The 24,439-nt window shown below is 47.5% G+C and overlaps 1 protein-coding gene and 1 pseudogene across 1 annotated transcript in view; one reads left to right on the forward strand and one right to left on the reverse strand.

Moving 5' to 3' along the window:
• Positions 1–450: 450 nt before the first annotated feature.
• RECK (reversion inducing cysteine rich protein with kazal motifs) overlaps positions 451–24,439 on the forward strand; it is a 118,931-nt gene continuing 94,942 nt past the window's right edge. The window contains exons 1-4 of the mRNA XM_090049344.1: positions 451–751; positions 14,182–14,240; positions 17,050–17,124; positions 23,090–23,126. Of these exons, the coding sequence (XP_089905470.1) occupies positions 457–751; positions 14,182–14,240; positions 17,050–17,124; positions 23,090–23,126 (466 nt within the window). The 5' untranslated portion in view covers positions 451–456. The remainder of the gene's footprint in view (positions 752–14,181; positions 14,241–17,049; positions 17,125–23,089; positions 23,127–24,439) is intronic.
• On the reverse strand, positions 7,861–8,929 carry LOC149864326 (uncharacterized; annotated as a pseudogene).

A 24,439-nucleotide genomic window follows, 5' to 3' on the forward strand; every position in this document is an offset into this window, starting at 1 on the left:
TGACCCATGGCATAGGTGTGCCTCCCCTGGGTGTTTCCCCTAGTAGGTAAGTATCTGGATCTTTTTTTAAATTTGTATCTGAGGCCAAATTAGCCAAAACTAATTCCAAATCCAAGAGTCCAGAACCACAAGTGGCCCTACTACCGGCAAACATCCTTCACCCTCACCAGGGGCTTCAGATGTTTCCAAATCCTTTGGTGGGCATCCTCCATGCGGGGCCAACCCTGGAGGCTTGGGGTTCAGATGCTCCCGAGTTTTGCTTGCCCTCAGCCATAATAACCTCAAACCAACAGGTGGGCCGCGGAGGTTTGGCAGCATGCTGGAGGGCAGCAGCAGGGGGGCCCCAGGAAGAAAAGGGCTGGAAGCCCCTGGTCTGGAGGAGACGCCCCTAGCTTCAGCAGGGGGAGCCAGGCCCTTCACAGCATCTGAGGCAGTGGCTGCTGCTCCAGACAGCGGATGCAGAGAAGGAGCAAAACCTGCTGCGACCACGAACCGGGACCAGGCCCTCCCCCTGGCCTCCCTCGGACTGGGCCGGGCCGGGAGGAAGCGGGGCGGAGCCTGCACAGAGACCCGGAGGAGCTGCGCGCGGGGCCCCGCCCGCCGCGGGGGAGTGCGACCCTACCCCGGCCGCACTGCCCCACTCCGACGCCGGGCTCTTGCGCAGCGATGGCGAGCGCGGGCCCCGGGCGGCCCCGGGCCCGGCTGTGGCTGACGGCGGCCACGCTGCTGCTGCTGCTCCCGGGGGCGGCGGGTGAGTGCCGGGGCCGGAGCGGGGGGCGGCGCTGCGAATCCGGCGGGTCTTTTCACCAACATGGCGCGGGGGCCGGGCCGGGAGCTCCGTGCGCGGGGTCCGCGCGCCGGGCTCGGGGAGAGCGGCCCCCGCGCTGTGCGGGCTGCAGAGGTGCCGCTCCGCTGCTCTCTGTGCTGGGGCTGCAGCCGCTTCTCCCCAGCTCGGGGCCCAGCGGGGTCGGCAGCCCCGAGGGAGGTGCTGGGGGCAGCGGCAGCAAAGCTCCGTTTCCCGCACAGCCCCCCCTGGGAGCTCTGCTTTGGCCCCCCCGGGGAGCCGGGGTGCGGGTAGGTGCCTCCCTGTGGGTGCCTCACGGTTCCTCACTGCCATGCACATGGGCAGGCGCAAAGGCTACCGGGTCCGTGGCCTAGATGCTTGAAGTCAATCTAGGTACTGTTCACCTATATCCGAAGTGGATTCAGTTTTGGGGACCCCAACCCCATAGCACGGGTTTGTGAATCCTGAGCTGCTTGTTGAGAGTCTACAGGCCTGTCTTTCACTCCTGTTTTTATCTATCTCTGTCCCTGTCCCCATGGCCTGGTTTGGTTCAGCCTCTGGGGAGTGTGAATGACCCCTGGGAACTTTCCTACCCAGCTTCAAAAACAGCAGCTGAATGTGCCTCATCATATAACACCAGCCTCTATTTCTGAATGTTTCTGGGCACTTCGAGTCAAATTGCCATGTTCTGCATGTGAAAAAACATGAGTTCCTGAGCAAAGTTCAAATTGTCTGAAGCGAAATTTTCCCCCGGTACCTTTGTGCTTTTCTTCCCTGTAGGACTTAAGTTGTTTTTAGTTATATATTGATCTGCCTTGAATGATGATTTCCAAAACAAAATAATTCATGGTGTGAGTGGTAGAAACTGCTTGTGTTTCCTGATTTGAAAAAAAAGCTACTTGGACATTATTGAGGTGATATAACTATTTTCTAGGATCCCATATGTGATGTTAGTTAAAAGGGACCCACTTAAGAAACTATGCTTGTGTAGCCTGGGTATAATTGAGTGTGTACTTTCCTCTCCAATAGTAGGGAAGTGTCAGCAAAGCACAGGTGCTGGAGATGGACATTGGCTACTGCTTTCCACCTCTGCCCCTATGGAGTCATGCCAGGACAATGGTAACTTAACTGTATACAAATTTATTAATACATACAAGTTAGTAACGGGTAAATATAGTGTGTGTGTGTGTGTGTGTGTAATATGCATGCAGGTATATAGTTTTGATGAGCTGTCATGGGCTGGGTCACCAGCCCCTACCCCATCCACCACAACAACTCACTAAAACTCCCTATAGGTCTGCAGGCAGGTGAGGAGCAGTGTTCAGGGGTGGGAGGGGTGAGTGAGGCTGAGATCACTGGTCTGGGATGTGGGGTGGTGATAGCTCTTGCCCCAGACTAGCTCCCTACATGGCGTTGCTGTTTGGGGGTGAGCAGGTGGGTGTAGGGGTGTGTGTGCATGGAGGGTGCTGTCTGGGCACTAGGTCCTGGGAGTCTGCTGTGGTTGAGGGGAGAGGAGGTGGCAGGGGGTGCTTGCAGCAGAGCTTGGCTAGGTAGTGCAGCCTGTGTTATCTCTGTGGTGGTCCACATGGGTCTGAGCCTTGCTCACTTGTGCCAGGACAGATGGTGCCTGTAGCGTGCCCTGGCTGGGTGCTGTTCTGCTCCTCCTGCCTATTGTGGTGGCTCCTGCTCCTGATCTTGCCCCTGTCATGCCATGCTGGGTGGGCAGGTAGTTTAAGCTGGCCAGAAGCTGCTCCTGTGTGCGGGGCTCTGCTTCAGCTCCTGGGAAGATGACTGGGAGCTGAAGCCAGAGCCCTGCATGCTGGGACAGGAGCGGCCCAGCTGAAGTTGCCTGTGCACCTGCCCAGAACAGAGCTTCTAGTGGGCTGTTCCCAGTGTGGCTGCAGCTGGCCAGGTACTGCTCTATGTCCCTTGCCTCCAGCAGCAGTTCCTCCTTCTACTTCTGCCCCTGCTGCACTGCTCCCGGCAGGTGGGTGGGTGGGCAGCTTCAGCTGGGCGGCTCCTACCCCAGTGCACAGGGCTCTTGCTCTAGCTCCAGCTCCCAGGAAGGTGCCCTGGAGCTGAAGCTGGGTCCCCATGCATTGGGGCAAGAACTGCCTGGCTGAAGCTGCTTCCCTTGAGTGGCATGTTGCAGTGCAGCAGCAGCAAGATCAAGAGCAGGAGCTGCTTCAGGAGGCAGGGGGAGGAGAGCAGCACCTGGCTACAGCTGCACCTGCACTGGGAACAGCTTGTGGGAAGCTGTGTACACTGGCTGGGGCTGGGTTGTGGGCGCTGGTGGGAGCCTGGTGCTGGCTGCCCTGGTGTGAGTTGGTGGGGCTTGGCTCTATGTCTAGCACCACAGGGGCAGCTGTGGGCTGGGTCCAGTCACCGCGCAGGCTGGATTCAGCCCACAGGCTGTATCTTGCCCACCCCTGTGGTAGGGAGTCTGGCAAGCCTGAACAGTATGTGGCACCTGTGGTACTGATGAGATATGTGGCCTCCTGCCCCTTTGAAGTTGTGGATCCCTGTTTTAAACTATTGCTAAATTTCAGGTTGCCCTTAGAATTAATCTTTTGCCAAAAGGTCTAGGTGCCAGAGCATACTAACTACAGGCAATCCCCGCTTATTGCTCTTAATTGGTTCTGGAAAAAATGAGTGTTAGGCGAAACCATGTTAAGCAAAACCCGTATCCCCATAGGAATTAATGGAAATAAATATATTTGGTTACCAGGGTGCCGTTGCTGCCCGCCCAGGCCTGGGCTGCAGAGGCAGTGCTGTTGGTCCCCTCCGTGTTGGCTGGCGGGGCGGTCACGGCAACAGTCACGGTCACTCCAGGCTGGCTCTGCCTTCTCCATGCTGGTGCACCCAGCCTGGCTCCATAAAGCCCCTGCCAGCCCAGGCTCCATGCTCCTGCCCCCCTGCCAGGGCACTGCCCTCAGCCCCGCACTCATTCCTGTCCACCCACTTGCTGCCACTCGCCTCTCTGCCTGTTACCGCCATTTCCCTGATTTCACACTGGCCGCTGCCTCTTCTCCTCACCCCTTCGTTCGCCCACTCAGTGTTATAACAAAACTTTCTGAGCTCTAAGTGGAATAAGGTATGTATATAAAATAAGCGCTGTAGCAAAATAGCACCAAGCAAAACCGCCTTAAGTGGGGGATGCCTATATTCACAGAGATGACACTCCTAGTATGGAGAAACTTTCTTCTAGATGCTCAAAAGGAGGGTGGGAGCCTGTTGTTCAGGAGTGCAGTAGCTGTTTTACTTTGTTACATCTGCATGACCCCGTGTTGACATGAGTAAGTTAAATTACTCCAGCTTTGACCCTGGAAAAATGCTTGGTAAAGTTGGAGTGATTTTGCTGTATATGCTACAGGTATTTATTTGTCCATGCCCAGAGTGTCTTCAGGGTTAAGGAATTTCATGAAAAACCTAATTCACATATTGGAAATGTAAAATATAAAGTGACACCCATCTAACAAAAAAACAGAACCAAAAAGGTCACACTGAAGCATTGTTTTCCTATAGCCACTTTCAGGATTTTCTTTCTGTTTTTTTCTTATTTTTGTCCCCAAAAGGAGGCCTCAATAGAACCCAGAGCTTGAAGAATGCGTTGTGATTTGAGGCTCAGGGCCGTAGCTTTGATGCTACTATTATGTTTTGGTTTTTATTTGTAAAATATCATACAAGTTGGTGAAAGACATTTCATTTTTATTGTCTTCACCTCACACTGTTTTTAAATAATTTCTGTGAAAAAAGTTCTCTTCTATGGTTCAGAAAACTTTTCAAGCTTGAAGTCAGATGGCTTTGTAACTTGAAAGAAGGCGTCAGCTTGCTTCTTTCAAAATCTCATTCTGAACTGAATAATTATACTCAAATTGTGTCTGTTTTTTTTAAACTGCTACATGTAGTCTTTAATAGTACATTAAACTGAGCCTTGAAAAATTGAGAGAACTTTTAGATAACACACTTAGAATAGTAGGACTGGAATGGACCTGTAAGATCAAGTCCAGTCCCCTGCCATGGACAGGAGGTAGTTGGGCCCAACCAGGCTCAGCAAGGTGCTTGTCCAGCCTCCTCTTGAACACCTCCAGGGATGGTGACTGCACCACCTCTGCTGGGAGTGTGTTTCAAATTCTAGATATGTATACAGAAAATAAGTTTTTCCTTATGTCCAGCCTAATATTTTCCTCAACTAGCTTGTGCCCACTGGACCTTGTCCTTCCAAGGGGTACCTTCCTGAAGAGTTTCTCCCCTAGTTCTTGATGCTCCCCCTTGATGTACTCGTAGGAGGCGATCAAGTCACCTCTCAGTCTTCTCTTACTTAGACTGAACAAACTGATAGGGCCTATCCTCCAGGCCCCTGATCATATGGGTAGCCCTTCTCTTTACCCTTTCACACTTATCCACATCCTTCTTGAAGTGCGGTGCCCAGAGCTGGATATAGTACTCCAGCTGTGGCCTCACCAACACCAAATAGAGAGGAAGGAGCAGCTCTTGGCAACACGTTGGCTGATGCACACCAGAGCTATGGTTGCCCTGCTGGTGACTTCATCGTGCTGATGGCTTATATTCATTCTGTTTGTCTTCAGCACTTCTAGACACATGAGTTAATACTAAAATAAGGAGGGGGGGGCTATATTGATTTAAATTCCCATCCCTGAAAAAAATCGATTTAAAATCCAATTAGAAGTTTAATTAAAAAACAATTAAAAGTTTCCTAAAGAAAAGTTTACAAGTGAATTATTTAAAAATCGATTTAAATTCCCATCCCTGAAAAAATTGAGGCTGTGTTGATTTAAATTGCATAACAAGCAGGGAACCTTGATTTTAATAATTCAGTTGTAAACTTTTCTTTAAGAAACTTTTAATTGGTTAGTAACATTAACACATTCATAAATTATTTTAATTCAAAATTTGCTGCTACTTTTTGCTGATGTATACACACTTTTTATGTAAGCACTTAGGTATCTTAACACATTTCATCTTAATAGTTACATTTCTATTATGTTAGAAAATTATGAAAAAAGTATTTTACAAGGGTTTTTTTTTTTTTACTCAAGATTTGTGTTAAGATCTGCATGGAAATTAAAACTCCGTTGATAAATTGTTTTTATTAAAATTGCCTTAATGTTCCACATGCATAAAAAGGTGAGGTTGTTTACAGCACAAAATACATTAAGGTAGATTTATTAAACAAAGGAAGTATTATCCATAGCAAAGGAATTGTAGAGATTCATTTTTCTTGTCATATACTTGTATTGTTTAGATGAGCAGGGCCGCATGAAGGCTGAATCCAAACCTTACCTTAAAGCAGGGGTAGGCAATTATTTGGGCCTGCAGGCCACATGGGCAGTTCTGGGGAGCTGTTGTGGGCCATTCGGCAACCTGTGCATGCTCTGGACCACCTGCCCATGCTGAGCAGCAGCAGTGCCTGGGCAGAAGCTAGGTATGGGGGGGGGAAAAGCAGCTGCCTCCCCCTTGCTGTTGCTGGGCCCTTCTTGCTGTAGCCGCCTGTAGCCTATGTCCAGGCTGCCCTGCGACTCTTCTCTACTGCTGCCACCACTCCTCTGCGCAGAGCAGAGGCAGCAGTGACAGTGGCAGAGAGAAGCCGCAAGGAAACCTGGGCATGGGCTGTTGACAGCTGTAGCAAGAAAGGCCTGGCAGTGGCAAGGGGGAGGTGGTCACTTTTCCACTACTTGGCAGTAGCTTCTGCCTGGGCACTGCCACTGCTTAGCATTGGCGGGTGGCCCAGAGCAGGATCAGGGTTATGTGCTCGGGTTCCAGCTGGTGGGGAGCTGGTCCGCTCCAGCTGGGGCAAATCTGGAGCAGGGTGAGCTAGGGTCTGGTCCCTGCCAGTACCATAGGGCTGGAGCCAGGGGTGGTGGCAGCTGGAAGGAGTTGCTACCACCTGGGCTGCCTAAAAATGCAGCCCAGCTGCAGACAAGTTTCTTTATGTGAATCTGATATCTTTTATTAGATCAACTTAAATAAGTTGGAAAACAATTATTAAGCAAGCTTTTGGGTTCAAACACCCTTAGTCAGGCTAAGGAAGTTTCAGCAGTTGGTGTGTGCTCTTCCTGGATGGAATGAAAGTAAACATGCCAGAGGCTGGTCTGGTATGCATACAAGTCAAGTAGTCAGTGGAAATGTAGACTGAGGAGTCAATGGGTGAGAGACAGGTGGGGGGGCGGCAGGGAAGAGAGAAGTGGGATGAATAGTGGAGCGATACCTAGGGAGTCAGATGTCAGGCAGGTTATATAATGTGTCATAAATCCAATATCTATATTTAGTCCATGATTTTTAGTGTCCAGGAGGCTGATAAAGTGGAGTTCATAGGCTCGTCTCTGGGAAGTGTTTTGTAAGTTTCCTTTGAGGATCGGGACTGAGAGATTGGAGAGAGTGGTTTTTTTGTGAGAAATGTGCCCCCACAGGTAATTGGGTATTCCTGTCTTTGATAGATTTCTGGTGTGCATTCATTCTGGCGCGCAGTTTTTGTTTGGTCTCTCCTACATATTTTCCATCAGGGCATTTGGTGCAGTGAATGAGATGTATTACATTTCTGGAGGTGCAGCTGTAAGATCCAGGAATGCTGATGGCTCTGTTGTGGGGTGTAGTAATTGTGGGGTGGTGGAGATGTGTTGGCAGGTTTTGTATTTGTTGTCATGGCATGCATGGTCTGGATCCTTTTGGTGTGTTCTGGGTTTGAGGAAGTTTGCTTCTGGTGATGAGGTCCGCAAGGTTTGGTGCTTGTTTGAAGGCTAGGATGGGTGGCTCTAAGAAGATAGTTTTAAGAGTAGGGTCTCTTTCTAGTGTAGGTTGCAATTGTTTGAGGATTTTCCATACAGGTTCGAGGGAGGGGTGATATGTCATAACCAACGGTGTGTGATTTGTGGAGGGTTTTCTTCTGTACTGCAGCAGTTCTTCACGCAGTATCCGGGTGGCTCTTTCAAACGTGCAATCTCTCTCTCTGGAGGTGTGTCCTTGTTGGGTGAAAGCCTTTTTAAGATTGGTGAGGTGGCAATCTCGGGTGTTGTCTTCAGTGCAAATTCGATGGTATCTGGGGGCTCGGCTGTATATCACAGCCTTTTTGGTGTGTTTAGGGTGATTGGTGGTTTTGTGTGCAGATATGTATGTTGGTCTGTGGGTTTCTTGTATAAAGTGGTCTGTATTTCATCATTCTGGATGCTGATCATTGTATCTAAAAAGGAGATGTTGGTGCTGGAGTATTCTAGAGAGAGTTGGATGGAGGGATTATGATTGTTGAATTTCTGATGGAACTCAATCAGAGATTGCAGGTTTTCAGTCCAAATGATGAAGGTGTCATCGATATATCTTAAGTACAACAAGGGTTTGATGGTGCAGTTCTTGAGGAAGTCTTCTTCCAGGTGGTTCATAAAAAGGTTGGCATACTGTGGGGCCATTTTGGTGCCCATAGCTGTTCCCATCATCTGGAGGAAGTGTTGATTATTAAAAGTGAAATTGTTGTGTGTGGGGATGAAGTGTATAAGGTCAGTAACATCTTTGGGTCTGTATTCGGAGTTGAAATCTTGTTCCTGTGGATAAGTAAGGCAGGCTTGGATGCTGTCCTGGTGTGGCATGTTGGTATATAGACTGGTAATGTTCATGGTAGCTAGGAGGGTGTTGCTGGGAAGGTGGTTTATGTTTTTAAGTTTCCGTAAAAAGTCTGTAGTGTCTTGTACAAAACTTGCTCTGCGAGTTACGAGCGGTTTTAGGATTGATTCAACACAACCTGATAGTTCCTCAGTTAGGGTCCTGTGGTTGGATAAGATAGGTCTGCCAGGGTTCCCTTGTTTGTGGATTTTAGGGAGCATGTAAAAAGTCCCTGGGTTAGGTAGTGGAGGGATCAAGGTCTGCAGTTTTTCTTGTAGTCTTGCTGGAAATGATTTGATGGTATTGTTGAGTTTCTTGGTGAGTTTCTTGTAGTTCTTTGTAGTAAGTGGTGTCAGAGAGCTGTCCGTTGGCTTCCTTTATGTAGTCTTCATGGTTTAGGATGCCTATGGCTCCTCCTTTATCTGCTGGTTTAATTACTATTTGGTAGTTAGACCTTAGAGATTCTATGGCCTTTTTCTTTGGTAGAGAGAGGTTATTATGATGGCGTGTGTTGCTGATTATTTCATTGTTCATTCTTTCCCTGAAGGAGTCAATGTAGTGGAGGAGTCAAATATTCTGCCTAAAGGAATATTTCCACGACCAAACTGAACCCACTCCCAACAACAACTCATTCTCTGACAACATTCAGGAAAAGATCAATGCCAAAATACCCCAAAAAACATCAGATTGGACACCTCACAGTGGATGAAACCCTAACCTTGACCACTACATTGACTCTGACTCCCTAGGTATCGCTCCACTATTCATCCCCCTTCTCTCTTTCCCCCCAGCCCCAGTCTCTCACCCATTGACTCCTCAATCTATATTTTCACTGACTACCTGTCTTGTATGTGTACCGGACCAACCTCTGACTACTTTACTTTTCATTCCATCCAGGAAGAGCACCCGCCAACTGCTGAAACTTCCTTAGCTTGGCAAAGGGTTTTTGAACCTGAAAGCTTGCTTAATAATTGTTTTCCAACTTTTTAAGTTGGTCCAATAAAAGATGTCAGATTCATGCAAAGAACCTTGTTTGCCTATGTCCTTAGACCAACACGGCTACAACCTACACCCCCATCCAGCTGCAGAACCTTCACCAGCCCTTCTGTGTTCCTGTAGGTGGTAGGACAGGGCCAGCTAGGACCGAGGGTCCCTCCATGGGCTGTATTTTGCCCACCCCGCCCTAAAGATTCCATTTGATTCAAATTGTGGTTAGTGGGTACCTAGTCATTGTGGAGCTTCTCACTTACGCTTGTCCGGAGAAGAGATTTCAGTAGGGTTTGTTTTTTTTCCTTTCAGGTTTCTGAATCCTAGAGTTTCTTGGTTGCTGCAAAGTAGCATCTTCAGTATTCTGCCTAACTTCCAGATTTTTTTACCCAGGTCCAGAAGTATTTTGGTACATACCACTGCTCCTTTCTCAGGAAGCAACCGTGTCAAATTTATGTCATTCTGATAACCTTTGTTGCCCAGGACTTGGAATAGCCGGTGTGAAGCTGAACAGAATCTTGTTCATTTCAAGGTGGTACTATGTGGGGAACCTAAGGAAGGGTGTGTGTGTGTGGGGGGGGGGGGGGGGGGGGGGGGGGCCGGTTATTAGGTCTGAAAGCTCAAGACAACATTCCAGTGACTTACATTTTTGAGATAATTTATGATATAGTTTGGGAATTAATCATTGCCAGAAATTGATAAAATCTTATAGGATAGTTCTGGACAAGCTCAGCAAATGGGCAGACGAGAACCTGATGGTGTTTAACACCGAAAAATGCAAGGTTCTCCACCTTGGGAGGAAAAACCTGCAGCATCCTTATAGGCTTGGCAGTGCTACGTTGGATAGCACTACAGAAGAAAGAGAGTTGGGGGTCATCATTGACCACAAGATGAACATGAGCCTGCAATGCGATGCTGTGGCTAGTAAAGCGACCAAAACGCTGGCTTGCATCCATAGATGCTTCTCGAGCAAATCCCGGGACGTCGTTCTCCCCTTGTACTCGGCCTCGGTGAGGCCGCAGCTGGAGTACTGCGTCCAGTTTTGGGCTCCACAATTCAAAAAGGATGTGGAGAAGCTTGAGAGAGTCCAGAGGAGAGCCATGCGCATGATCAGAGGTCAGGGAAACAGATCTTACGATGACAGGCTGAGAGCCATGGGACTCTTTAGCCTGGAAAAGCGCAGGCTCAGGGGTGATCTGATGGCCACCTATAAGTTTTTCAGGGGTGACCACCAGGATCTGGGGGAACGTTTGTTCACCAGAGCGCTCCAAGGGATGACGAGGTTGAACAGTCACAAACTCCTGCAAGACCATTTCAGGTTGGACATAAGGAAGAATTTCTTTACTGTCCGAGCCCCCAAGGTCTGGAACAGTCTGCCAGCAGAGGTGGTTCAAGCACCTACATTGAACACCTGCAAGAGTAAATTGGATGCTTATCTTGCTGGGATCCTATGACCCCAGCTGACTTCCTGCCCTTTGGGCAGGGGGCTGGACTCAATGATCTCCCGAGGTCCCTTCCAGCCCTGATGTCTATGAAAGTATGACAATGATCTGTTGGTCAACTTGTATGAATTCAGGAGCCAAAATGCCATCTTATGTCAGGAATCCATGTTGCTAAAGTGGAAAAAGAGATTGAAAGACACAAGTCTGAAGAAGTCCCTTTCCTTACAGAGGAAAAAATAGAATAAAAATAATAGACTACTATCGTTTACATGAAATCCTCATGACTGCACTCAAAAAATCTTTTATAAATTCAGGGTCCTGGCTTTCTCTGTTCAAAAATTGCAGATTCTCTGATAAATAAAATCCAAAATATATAGATATCAATTGAACACAATATTTTATTGGTTATATTTACAATTTGCCTGCCTCAATCATTATAATAAATTCTAAATACCTATATATTTTGGCATTACATTTTTTTCTGTTGTAGAAAATCAGAGCTCCCCCTGTACCCTTTGTTCACCAGGATTTGGATCCAGCCATGGAAGTTCCCTCTGGCTGCTTTGTGGTGCTCAACAGCCCTGATATGCCGCAGCACTGCCATTGCCCATGCTGTTGCCCCTCACTCCCAAGCCACAGCCCCCTGGCCCTGCCAGTTCCCCTCACTTTCCACCCACAGCTTCCCATCCCCCAGGCCTGCTGGTGCCTGTCACTCCCAACTTGCAGCCCTTGCCCTCCCCTCCCCAATCCTGCCAGAGCCTGCAGCCCCCTGCCTACCTGCTCCCTTCCCCCTGCAGCAGTGCTTGGGCCCTGGCTGCTGCATGCAGGTGGCAGCAGGTGCTGTGACTGAAGCAGGGTGTGGAACTCGAGTCCTGCCGTCCTGTTTCTTCCCCCGAGGTGCGGGCTGCATGACCAGAGCGAAGTCCATGGGGGAGTAGGGGGAGGATGCTGGCTGTGGGCTTCGGGCTCTCCCCATTCCATTGCCCTTTCCTTGGGGGGCCTCTGCAACCCAGTGAGCGGGACTTGGCATGGGCAGGTGGGAAGGCTGGGCCATGCTGCTGTCACTGGCAGCCCTGTGCCAGCTAAGCTGCCATGGCGAGGTGCCCCCTGCCCACCCAGCAGCAGCAGTGGAGCAGAGTTGTGCCCCTTGCTGCTGCCAGGTGGGTGGGGGGGGTGCCTCGCCATGGATATGCAACTGGCAGAGGGCTCCTGGCAGCAGCACCAAGTGTTCCCACCCCACTCTGCTGTGCCTGGTCTCACCTGTTGGGTTGTGGAGGCCCCAAGGGGAAGGCAGCAGGCAGCACCTCAGGTTGCTTGTGGCGTGTGCAGGCTCAGGTGCCTTGTGTTGAACAGTTGTAGCTAGTTCCAGGAGCTGCACATGGCAGCAAGGAGTGGAGCCAGGCCAGGCTGCTTGTATTGCATGGGGCTCGTGCCACACAGTGGAGCCATGCCTTTCCTGTTCCCTGCTGCCACATGCAGCTTCTGGATTCCACTGCACGTGGCTGCAGAGAACAGGAAGGGCTGCTAGTTCCATTGCGTGGGGCTTGCCCACTGTGGTGCTCAAGTCCTAGGAGCTGCATGTGAACCCCACATGATTGAAGTGGCCCAGCTTGGCTCTGCTCCTTACTGCCACATGCAGCTCCTGCTCCTGGCTATTGCTGCATGCTACTAGGCAGCTGCACCTGCGCAGGCCACGAGCATCCTGAGGGCTCTCCACCTGCTTCTGCTGCTACTGGCAGCATGGGCTCTGTGCCATGGGAAGGGCATGTGGGGGGGGCGTCCTCAACCCTCCCCCCCTTCACAAACCCACACCTTGCCCACATCTCCCCAACAACCCTCCCATCTATACACCCCCCACAGCCCTCCAGCATACCCTGCACCCCAGCCCATACATGTAGCCACATGCCCTCACAAACCCCATACCCCCACACAATATACGAGTGTAAGACTATTTTTGAGCTATTATGCAATCACCTCTCTGCACATTACACAAATTCACACAAATTGGGACAAAAATATTTTTTTGAAATAAAATACGTTATAGTAGATGTTTGATTTACACTGTATGATTTTTTTCCCAGTTCCAGGATGGCAAATGCCCAAAGGATTACCTCTGGGTGCAAGGGGAGGGACATCCAGTGGCAAAATGCTGGGGTGGAGGGGAGTGGGAAAGTGGGGGACAGTGGTCCCAAGATGGCAACCAGGGGTGGGGGACATGTTAAGGGGTGGAGCTACCATTGTGGGCCTTGACAGCTCACCAAAACTCACTAAGCGGCCATCCAGCTAAATAATTGCTGTTACCCGGATGTGTATACGTATGCACATTAAATATCTTGAATCTGGTTTAATGGATGATGGTGTATATTTTTATCTTAGTTTAGTAAACTAAACTCTAATGATCTTCTTAGTAAGTGTATTGGGTTATATTAGGATCATTACTTGAAAGTCGAGGGTTGCGATTATTTCATGTTGTTCAGCACTGGTGAGGTGTCACCTGATGTAGTGTCCAAATCTGGGCACAGTACACTTCAAAAAAGATATGGACAAATTGGAAGGGACCAATGGCAAGCAGGAGAAATGAATAGAAGTCTAGGAAATTTGACTTATGAGAAAAGCGTGGAAGAACTGGACTTGGTCTGGTGAGGGGGAATTTGATAACTTGAATACCTGAAGAATGGTTATAAAGAATGGTAATCAACTATTGTCTGTGGCCACAGAGAATAGGACAAGGAGTAACAGTCTTTAATTGCAACTATGGAAATTTAGGTTGGATATTAGGAAGGACTATGTAAGTATGAAGGTGGTTAAGCATTGGAATAGCTTAGTTGGAAAGGCTGTGGAATATTTATCCTTGGTAGTTTTTAAGAGCGGGTTAGACAAACACCTCCCTGAAACAGGGATGATCTTGCCTTGAGCAAGGGGCTGGATTAGATAACCTACCGAGTTTCCATGAGTTTCCATTTGTGATCTAAGCCAAATAGATTTGAGCCACTTAATTATCTACTCTTTACAGTTTTGCATACTTTTTATTGTAAATGAATACACTAGTTAATTTTTAGTACTGGTGAAAGCTGTTGGGTTATAAACCGTGGTTTATGAAGTCTTTTGTACATAATACAAGCAGTTGCAGCACCAACTTAAATACAGACCTATATAGACTGGCTTAGGGTTAGTTAGTCTCAATGCTTCTGCAAGATACACCACCACTCTTTACCTGCAAGGAACCTGGGTAAGTTGTAGAATGAATCAACATAAATAACAAAACATCCAAACTTTGGTGGAGAATACACAAAGTTGTAGTTAAACACTTAGATGCTTACATTTTTAAATGAAAAAGAATTCTATTTTTTCCTGTAGGTATGTCATGTTGTTACCATGCGAAGGATAATTTAATGTGCCGTGATGTTTGTGAGCAGGTAAGCTTGCTTGAAACTGGTAAGAAGCAAGAAATTTGATTTATTTCTGAATTTGTGTATTCGAGATTTCACTAATGAGAACAATCAAGTTTGGGTCCATAGAGACATGATTGTTTTGCAGCACACACAAATGCGGGTGTTATAAAGTTCCTTCATAGTTTCTAATGTTTTAGTTGTTTAAATGAACACATTTTAATGTTTAAGATGCTACTCTTCTACCTGCACAGACTCTTTTCATCGGGGCTGTGGAGCACATACAGATACTCTCTTGGTATCAGGTCCCTGGATGTTAGAGGAGATGAACTTCTGTATCAGTGTATAGCTACTAAAGATTGTAGAGAGAGCTTTCAAGGCCTTTCTTTGCGTCATTTGAGATTGGCACATCTACATCATAATAGATAATACCACTGCTTTACATCAGTGGATAAAAGTGGTGTCTTGTCTCCCTATCTGTGTGAGGAATCTGCTTGTTTATGCCACTGGTATATAAGCAGAGATCCTGGTTTTCTCTGACTTAAAAAAAATAATAAATTCTCTGATAAACTTGCAAAATTTTGATAACACCTGCCCTCCCTCCCCCCGCCCCAGCCACCCAAATCTGTGATTAAAATGAAAGACCTCTCGCTACTGCCCCACAGCCCCCCAGCCCTGCTCATGCCCCTCATTTCCTCCCTCACAGCCCTGCTGGTGCCCCCTACCCACAGTCCCCTGCCCCCCACCCCAACACTACTGGAGGGGGTGCCCCCAGGTGCCAGGGCTGCAGTGGAGCGGAGCCTGGCTCCCAGATCCTTATCCCCTCCCCTTTCACTGCTTGCCTGTTGTGGGCTCAGGTGAGAGGGAGGCTGGCTACTTGGGGTTGCATGCACTCCCAGGGGAGGTAAGGGGGAACCTATGCTCCTAGATCTGTGCATGGGGCAGGGATGGGTACAGGCTGTCTGCTGTGGGTTAAGGCTCCCGCCCTATTGCCCTCCCCTGGGGCTGCCTCAGCACAGTGGGTGCAACCTGGCACTGCAGGGCACAGAGGGGCCATGCGGGGAAGCTGCTAGAAGCTCTGAGCTCCATGGTGCCCTGGTGAGGTGTCCCCTGCCTGCACAGCAGCAGCAAGGGGCACAACCCCAAGCTGCCACCCTGCTGTTGTTGCGCATGCAGGGGATGTATTGCTAAGGCAACATCAAGCTTGCAGCAGCAAGCAGCTTCCCTGCTGTGCCCTGCAGTGCTAGGTTGTACCTAGCACTGGGCTGTGGAGGCCCTAGGGAGGGCAACAGGGTGGAAGCCCCAGCCCATGCCTGCCCCTGCCCTGCACACAGATCTGGGGGACATGGGTCCCCCCTGCTTCCTGGGAATGCACACAGCAGCAGGGAGCCAATCCTTCTCGTCCCACAATGAGTTGCCTGCAGCTCCATCCCACTCCTTGCCGGGGTCCTGCGGCTGTGCATTGCGGCCCCAGGCTCCAAGCCTCACATACTGCCCCAGCCCTGCCCAACTCCCCCCTTCCCTTCCTCCCCATAGGGGCCTCAATCCACCCCCCCCCCCCACTTACCTACAGGAACTGCTCTTCAGGCTGTGTGGTGGCCATATGCATATACAAGCACATGGCAAACTTGCCTGACCAGCCTCCTGCTTCTTCCCACCCCACTATATGCCAAAACTGCCAGCCTGCAGAGGTCTTTGCAAAACTGCAAGTTTCATGGGTTTCTCTGCTAAAATGAGAAATCCATGTTTTCCTCAGATAAAGGGGAAAACTGTGTTTTTTCTCTGTTTTTCTGTGGGAAACGGATCCCTGTTCATAAGCTAGCAGATACACTATCTGCTATGTGATTCCTTGGTCTCCAAAACACTACAGCCAGCTATCATTGCAAGGTCATTTTTCTACATCTTGGGTGGAAAATCAGATACAGGTTATATTTGCAGATTGTGGACAACTAGTCATAAACCTCTTTGTGAAACATGTTAACTGAAAGTGCTAGTCCTTTTTCTATGGGTGGGGCCACATTAGTGGCTCTTTCAGATGCAGGGTTGGGTAGTGGGGCTAGAACCCACATTTTCTGGCTTCCTGGGTAAGTGTCATAACCACTTGGGTAATGAGGGCAGAAACAGGAGGGCCCTTTTATATTTTGTTGCTGGTGTGTATGTCTTCTCAGCATGTGTGTGTAGGCATCTATGCATATACACTTAGACATCCAGGAGTAAATTCTGAGCATTCAGTCTGCTTTGTTTAACTTGGGATATCCTTAATAGACACTCAATCTGTTGGTCCTTACCTAAGAGGATGTAGGTGAGAAGGGCCTGCTTTTGATTTCCTTCCCCCCTCTCAACTTTTATCTTCCGGATAACTTTTTATCAGATCTAAACAGGCTTTTCAGTTACTGTTTCACTGGCTCTGGTTCAACTCTTGAGATCCGGGCTCATTTTCCAGAGACCTGGACCTTTTTATACTGATACTGACTCCGGAGTTAAGTCCTTCAAAGGGTTGTTTGAAAAGATTAGGAAAAACACCGTTTCTAATGTGAGCACAGGCTTAAGTCATCCTCCCTTGGATTTACAAAGGGAAGAAAGAGAGACAAAATCTACCTCCACATCTCAGAAAAGTATGGCATTTTTGAGAGATTGTCCCAATACCTCAAGTTTCAAATAAACTTTCACATGTTATATAAGAAGGCATTATGTGCACACAAAACTAAATCCAGAAAGTTAGGAGACAGTAAAATTAAAAAATATACAGAGTCTTGAAGTTTAAAGAACTTAGAAGTGTATGTATTTTTATGATATATTAAAAATATATTTCTGTCTTCTGATCTTTCCGTAACAGATATTGTCTTCTAAGAGTGATTCCCGTTTGAAGCACTTACTGCAGCGGGCACCTGAATATTGCCCAGAATCAATGGTAAACTTTAACATTTTTTAAGTAAAACTTGTGAAATCACTGTTGACTTAGCAAGTTCTCCAAATCTGTAAGGTCTCAAAATCATGAAACTTTGCTTAAAATTACAAAATTTCAAGATAAATTTTGAGTTAATTGTGTTTACTTTCTGGGTCTTTATCTTAGGCCACTGACAGATGTGGAAAAAACCCCAAGCAAACAACAAACCAGCGCTTTACTGGAAGACAAAGCACGTTAGTTTGATGTGGTGCCCTAACATCTGTATAGATCGGGCACTTCAGCTGGGCTTTTTGGTGCTTTTTCTAATAGCTGATTGAATTCTATTAGAGAAAAATGCCAAAAAGCTCTGCTGAAGTGCCAGATTTATACAGATATTGGGCAAGGTGGGTCAGGCTAATGCAGTGCCTCTTCTGGGTATCATGAAAGAATGTTTTCAGGAGGTACTGTAGAGCTAAGATAAGGAGTAGCGTGGATATATAGGGGACAAGAAAAGGAAATTATCTACTAGTTCTCCTTTGTCTAGTGGTGAATGAAATATACTTTAAAATCAGTGATGAAGAATGTGTGTGCACTGCTTAACCATGTATTTTTATATCCGGAAATGATGATTTGTTAATGATAAAAAGGATGTCTTGTTAAAGCTTACATGTTCTGTTATCTCTTACTGAGCCATCTGTATAGTTGGGAGAAATGGTGGGCAAGCTTTTGGGGACAAAATGCCCTTCTGGTCACCTTTAGTTAGATCACCTGAAGAAGGGCACTTTGTGCCCAGAAGTTTGTCCAATACCTTGCTCAACTATACAGTTGGTTGAATAAAAGATATTGCAAAAATCCATCTTGCCTTCTGCATGCTATCTGGACTATCATGTTTGCAACACTCAGCATTTGAAATTATGTGGTAGAAAAGGCATTCTTGCCACAGATTGGAGCAGGCAAAGTACAGATATTATCAGAGTGGGAGGCCATGGAGAATAACTTGGAATTATATTTAGTACAGTAATCAAAAGCAGAGTGAACTGTCCTGTGGGAAAGAAGGAAAGTGCTTTTCAGCAGTAGAATGGGACCAGTAGCATCTTCTTCATGACGGCATTCTCACCTTCTTCTGGCTTCTGGGCTGGTCTAGTCTGGCATGGCAAGTTGATGGACGGTTGGAAGAGATGCATAAAATGAAAATAAATTTGAATTCCTGTTTGAAGAGAAATACAGCCAGCGTTCCTTCACTTCTTGCCATTTAATACTTTTGTCTCTGGCCTGTGAACCTCTTCACTTCTACTTCAGCTATGGAATTTTCTTTTGATTCTGTCATGTTGAACTGATATGATGCTTCAGGGGTGTCAAACTCGTCTCGCCCTGTGGTCTGGACTGGCTAGACCAGGTGCCATTCAGGTCCTGAATCAGCCAGGAGCAGATGCTGTGTACAACGTGTGGCTTACCTTTGTCAGACAGTGTTGTATGTGGCATCCATTCTGGGATCTGCACCACACAGTGTACCCCCCCCCCACCCGACTAGTCCAAGGCTGTGCCTGTGCATGTAATATGTGTCCTGGACTTGTTGGAACTGGTGCTATGTGCAGCATGGATCCCAGGCCAGCCAGGATGGGCACCATGTGTGGTGCAAATCCTGTGCCTTGCCCACAGGGCAAGGCTGGGGTGCACTGTGGGGGGTACCCAAGGACAGCACTGGGCAATGGGACCCCACAGGTCATATCTTTGACGCTCTTGTGATACAACATGGAATAGTTAATATTCTCCCAGTACTTGCTCAAAAGCAATAGATAGGGATGTACTGTAATTGTGATTTTTTGCAGAAAATGCAAAATCCAGCATTGCCTGTGAAATATACAAAGAAAAAACAAAACTTACCGAAAATAAAATGCTGGCTTCCCAGAGGGAGCCAGCAGTTCTCACAGTGATGCAACTGGGCGGTGCGGCCCACTGAGGGAGAAGAGAGGAGGTGGGGCTGCTGGCGCATAGGAACCCACGTTGGCTGTTGTCCCTGCCCCTCGCTGCTGGCTGACTGAAAGGGCTGCCTGTCATTGGGCCCTACCCCTCTTCAACAATTGGCAGTGAGGGACAGGGCTCTATGATGGGGTGCCTTTGCAGCCAATTGGTGGTGGTGGTGGACGGTGGGCAGCCACAATAAACCCTTGAAAATGGCAGCTGGCCCTGTGATCAGCCCACAAAATTAGGTGGCCGCCTGCTTGAGTTGCGTAGACCCCTACTAATAGATGCAGTGACTTTGCATTAAACTGCAAATTAAGTCCTTTAAGAGGAGTTTTTATGTACGGAGTTGTTGTATCCATACTGTGATATTTTTTTTTAAAGATACCAGATTCATAGGACTTAAACCAGGGGCAGGCAATTATTTAGGGTGGGGGGCTGCTTACTGAGTTCTGGCAAGCTGTTGATGGTCGCATGGGTAGCCCTGCCCCTTGACAGGTGCCTTGCTCCCTGGTCGCCATCTTGTGACCATAAGTCCCTCCCCTTGACCCCAGAAGTACTCCTTTCATTAGGGGGTTTTGCCATCTCAGAACCAGAAAAATACCAAATTATATTCTAAAAAGCGAACATCTACAACATTCAGTAATATTTTTGTCCTGATTTATGAGTTTGTGTAGTATACATAGACATGATTTCACACTAGCCTAAAATGTAGTCTTACTCTTGTATATTGTTGGGGGGGGGGTGAGGGCTTGGGGGTTGGGTATAAGTTTGTGGGGGGCTGTAGTTGTGTGGGTATGTGGAGTGTGAGGGAGGATGTGGGTGTTTGTGTGGGGGTTTTATGGGGTATGGCGGTTGTGGGGGTGTGTGTGGATATGTGGGGTGTGGGTTTGTGGGAGGGAGGGTGTAGGGGTCTGCATGTATGGCAGTGCAAGGGTGGGTGTGGGTGCATGTGTATGGTGGGGTGTGCGATTCGCATTATGAACGCACACACACACTCTGTCTCTATTCCTCCGTCCCAGACCCTGTGGTCCGGTGATGCAGCTAGGAGCCATGTGGTGCTGGAGTGGCTGGCAGCAGGCAGGAAAGCAGGGAAATATCAGCTACAGTCAGGGGCAAGTGGCAGTGAGTGGGCACAGCAACAGCTGAACAGGAGTGCGGGGCCTGCACCCAGTGGTAATGTGTAGGGAGTGCACATGCACCCCCCCGAAGAGCACTGATACACCCCCTGAAAGGCAGCATTCCTCGCTTAGACGACGGGTGGTGGGGACAGGTAGGAGTGCTGGTGCCCCCTCTGAGAGTGCTGGCCAGGGAGCGGGGTGCCAGGAGAAGCACCGCTGGCACTTTGGGGCACGTCCCTGGCACTTCTGGGTTGGTGTGATTGGCTGTGGGGGCCCTCCCCCCCAGCTACTGACTGGCTGCTGCGGGGGGCAAGTGCCCATCTAACTCTGGAGGCACCAGTTGCCCATGTCTGCACCAGTGTCCTGGAGCCAGTGCCAGTGGGTCCTACAGTGGGGTGGCAGGAGTGCAGGATCCCTGTGCTGTCTCCAGCACAGCTGGTGCCAGACCCCACACTCCTGCCTCCTTGCTCTGGGCCGCACTGGTGCTGGCCCTGGGACACCAGCGTGGGCCCTGCGTTCCTGCCCAGCTGTCTTTGCATTCCTGCGTGCCCGCTGTCTGCCACTCCTGTGCCTATACCTGCCATTTCCCCACTTTCTTGCCCACCGTCAGTCACTACAGCACCAGGTGGCTCCTGGCTGCATTGCTGGACCATGGGACTCAGCAGGAGCTGGCCCAGCCTGGCCCCAATGACTGAGGAGATTGCCCATGGTCCTCTCCTGCCTCCCCCCCACTCTGTGCCTCATATCTGAATTCCTCTCTCCGTCAGAGGGAGGCACGAACAGCCCCAAGGTCCCACGCCAAAAGCCTCTGCTAGGTAGAGGCTTCCAGTTCAGTGGGGCAGGGCTGGGCAGGCTTTGCTGCTGGGCTGCTTGGGTCCTGCTGCTGGCTTCCCCTGGGTCCTACTGCACCAGTCTCTTTTCATCTTTGACAGGAAACCAGGAACGGATTAATATTAATTTTCTAAATTTTTTAGGGGCCCTGCAGCCTGGGTAGAATGGCCTGGTGGGCCAGATGTGGCCCGCGGGCCGTATTTTGCCCACCCCTTACTTAAACTCTGTGGGCTTGAGTGCATAGTATGGAGAAACTGATAGTTTTACATTTTGACCTTCTAAAGTAGTGGTTGGTGCACTGCATATAATTTTAGTTTGAATGGTTAATTTCTTTAATGTAGCTATGTATCAGAGACTCATAACCTTTACTGAGTCATTCTCTGTGGCCTCAGTTGGTCCTTTCTTCAGCACATCTGTACCTTTCGTTGTACTTTATATTTCAAAACATAATAGTTCAAGTACTGCAGATATTTGTAGCATATATCATTGTTCAATCTGAGCACTCTTTAGCACCATCATTCTCAGTTTAAACAATCCCTTCAAGTCTTCTGGATTTTTATAACCAAAATGGAACTACGTAGTGTGCAGTATTGGGGTGCATCCTTTTATCGTGCTTAACAAGCTAAAAGTTTTCTTACGACATCTTTCCATCCACTTGCTGAGACTTGTAATTCTCCTTCATTGGTTGATTCAGGGTGGCATTCTGTTTCCTGTTGCTTGTCTAAGTGGGAGTTATGGAAGTGGCAGTTCTGTCACTTATGCACAAGTAGGAATTCTATTCCTGGATGCATAATCTTAGGCAGGTAAAGGCTATGTTGGTGCATACCTGGGTGCAACTCCTGGAAACAACAAAATGGTGGAGGATGCTTTCATTTTTTAACCCCCGTAGTTGAGGGATTAGGTTAGTCAACTGACAAATGAGACTCAGGTTCTAGGGCAGCCTTGCCCAGAGCGGGTTTGAACTTGAGTTTTTCTGACTTCTTAGTTCAGTGCTCTAACTTCTATGGTACAAGATAGGTATCATCCAAAATCTTGGGCAGCATTCCTTTTGAAACTGAGCCATAGCACCTTGCATTTTAAGTCATTGGGGAAAAATTGGTGGATGCCAGTGCAGACATTTTTACCTTAATAGAAGCAAGGCTCCAGGCTAGAAGACAACACACCCTAAAGGCAGTAGCTGTCTTGCTGAGCCACCCACCTGGCTTCCTTACTTCCTTCTTGTCTCATGACTCTCCCCTTCTTGGCAGCCCAGGGGCAAGTTTCACAGGGAGCACCAGTAAGCAGCCTGGTTAGTGCCTATCCTGTGTCATGGTGGTTAGAACACTGTCCTGAGAGATTCATGTTCAGACCCCATATGGGGATGGAAGGGGGCTTAGATGTGAGGTGCGCAAAACTGAGCACAGCACTCTAGATGAGGTCTCACCAGTGCTGAACAGAACAGAAGAATCACTTCTCATGATTTGCAGGTGATCAGCATGTTAATGCAAACCAGTGTGCTAATTAGTTTTTTTTGCAACAGGAGCACACTGTTAGACCATAAGCTAAATATGAGACACTATAACCCCCAGCTCCTTTTCTGCAGTACTGCAGCCTAGTCCTTTTTCCCAGTCTGTATGTGTGCATACAGTTGTTCTGTCCCAAGGATTTCACGTTTGTCCTTACTGAATTTCTTTGATTAATTTCAGACAGTTTCTCCAATTTATTAAGGTCATTTTGAATCCTGTCCCTACCCTCTAGAGTCTCTGCACCTTCACCCAACTTGGTTTTTAGAGAAAACAAGTGTAGAGGTCTTATATTTAAACCTTCTTGATGAATTTATCTTTTAGGATCTTTCTTCCATCTGTCTTTTTATACAGTTACCCATCTTCATGCTACCTGAGCAAAATTCTGTGTCTTTGTGGTTGGAAGCTCCTTCCCAGCTCCTTAGAAGTTTGTCTAAATGCCTTGAAATTTGCACCATTGGTACATTAGTCATTCTGCTGTTCTATTCTGAACTTGAGTATGAATGTAGTAAAATGTCATGGTCTGTCACCGATTAAAAATTTACTTTTGTTTAATTGCATTTTACTTTTCAGGGAGAAGTTTGGGGTTGTATAAATTCTTCTTTGCCAGGTAAGAGACATCAAAATATTATGATTTATATTTTGCCTGATTTTAAAAAAAAGGTTTGCTTCAATAACAAATGCCTCTAATTTCCAGATTGCACGAATAGAAAATAGTTAAACTTTGATATGTTTCTGCATAAGATGTAGTTTTTTGTTTGCCTGTTTTGCACTGTGGTGCTTTAACCCATAGCAAAAATGGAAGGCAAATGTGGTCTTTTCCTCATTTAGAAAATATTCTGTATGGGAAGTATATTATATTCACATTTGCTTAAATAACTTAGCCATTTCTTTGGGTATGGCATAGAAAAGGATGGTCATATTTGTCCTTCAAAAGTAGGTAAAAGCCTTGATTGAGTGCACCTTTGCCTTTTTAAAAGATAATTGAGCATGGCATCCTTGTCCTAGGCCCAGCACTAGATGCCCTATTATTGTCCAATATTTTCAAGAACTGTTGTCCCTTCTGACCTGCATCTTTTGTTTTCTTAATAAATGAAACTAAGTAAAACTCTTATTTGGATTGCAGCGTCATGTAGATTTAAAACATTAGTGAAACAGAATAGCAGTAATTAGGTATGGTGCTTTATTTATAAGTTCCATTTTATTTCTCCTGGACGATCAGATCTTATTCTGCCTTGTTACCAAATAGTCCCAGTAACCTTTTCTTGTTCATTTTGGCTGCTTACAAACATTAAAAAAACAAATCAACCAAAAATGCTTTACAAGAAGCAGCAGCGTATTAGTTGGACCCAGCTCTGCAGCATCTGTGAAGATTGGGCACTTCAGCAGGGGTTTATTGGCACTTTTAGCTGAAGCTGATTTGATCAACTATTAGATAAAAGCGCCCAAAAAGGCCCCACTAAAGTGCCTGATCTTTACGGATGTCAAACGAGCAGAGTCCAGCTGAGATGCTGCCTCTTCTAGGCATGCATGGGGTTCCTTGTGTGAACAGGGCAAGTTTAAAGTCAAGTGCCATTTATTTATTTATTTATTTTTAATGTTTACAATCAGCCTTTGTGTCCAAGAAACTTGGACTAAAATTAGCATATGCTAGCTGAAAAATGGAAGGATGTTTTACAGGCTGTCTGGTCACTAGTGATTGATTTTTGTAATGAGGTTTTCTTGTTCTTGGGTGTCAGTTTGAGTAGACTTGGATGCACCCTTTTTTTCACTTGGTCTATCCACTGATTTAGTGGTTGGTATACAAAACCTGAGGTCTAAGAAATCTTGTAAATCCTACTCCCTTGCCTGCTGCTGATTTACTGTGTAGCCTTGCTTTATACTACTAATTTTTGGTGTCAACTTTCCACACCAGAGAGACCC

The sequence above is a fragment of the Crocodylus siamensis genome, chromosome 5 (assembly GCF_052110815.1).
Source record: "Crocodylus siamensis isolate JL-2025a chromosome 5, ASM5211081v1, whole genome shotgun sequence".
NCBI lineage: Eukaryota > Metazoa > Chordata > Crocodylia > Crocodylidae > Crocodylus > Crocodylus siamensis.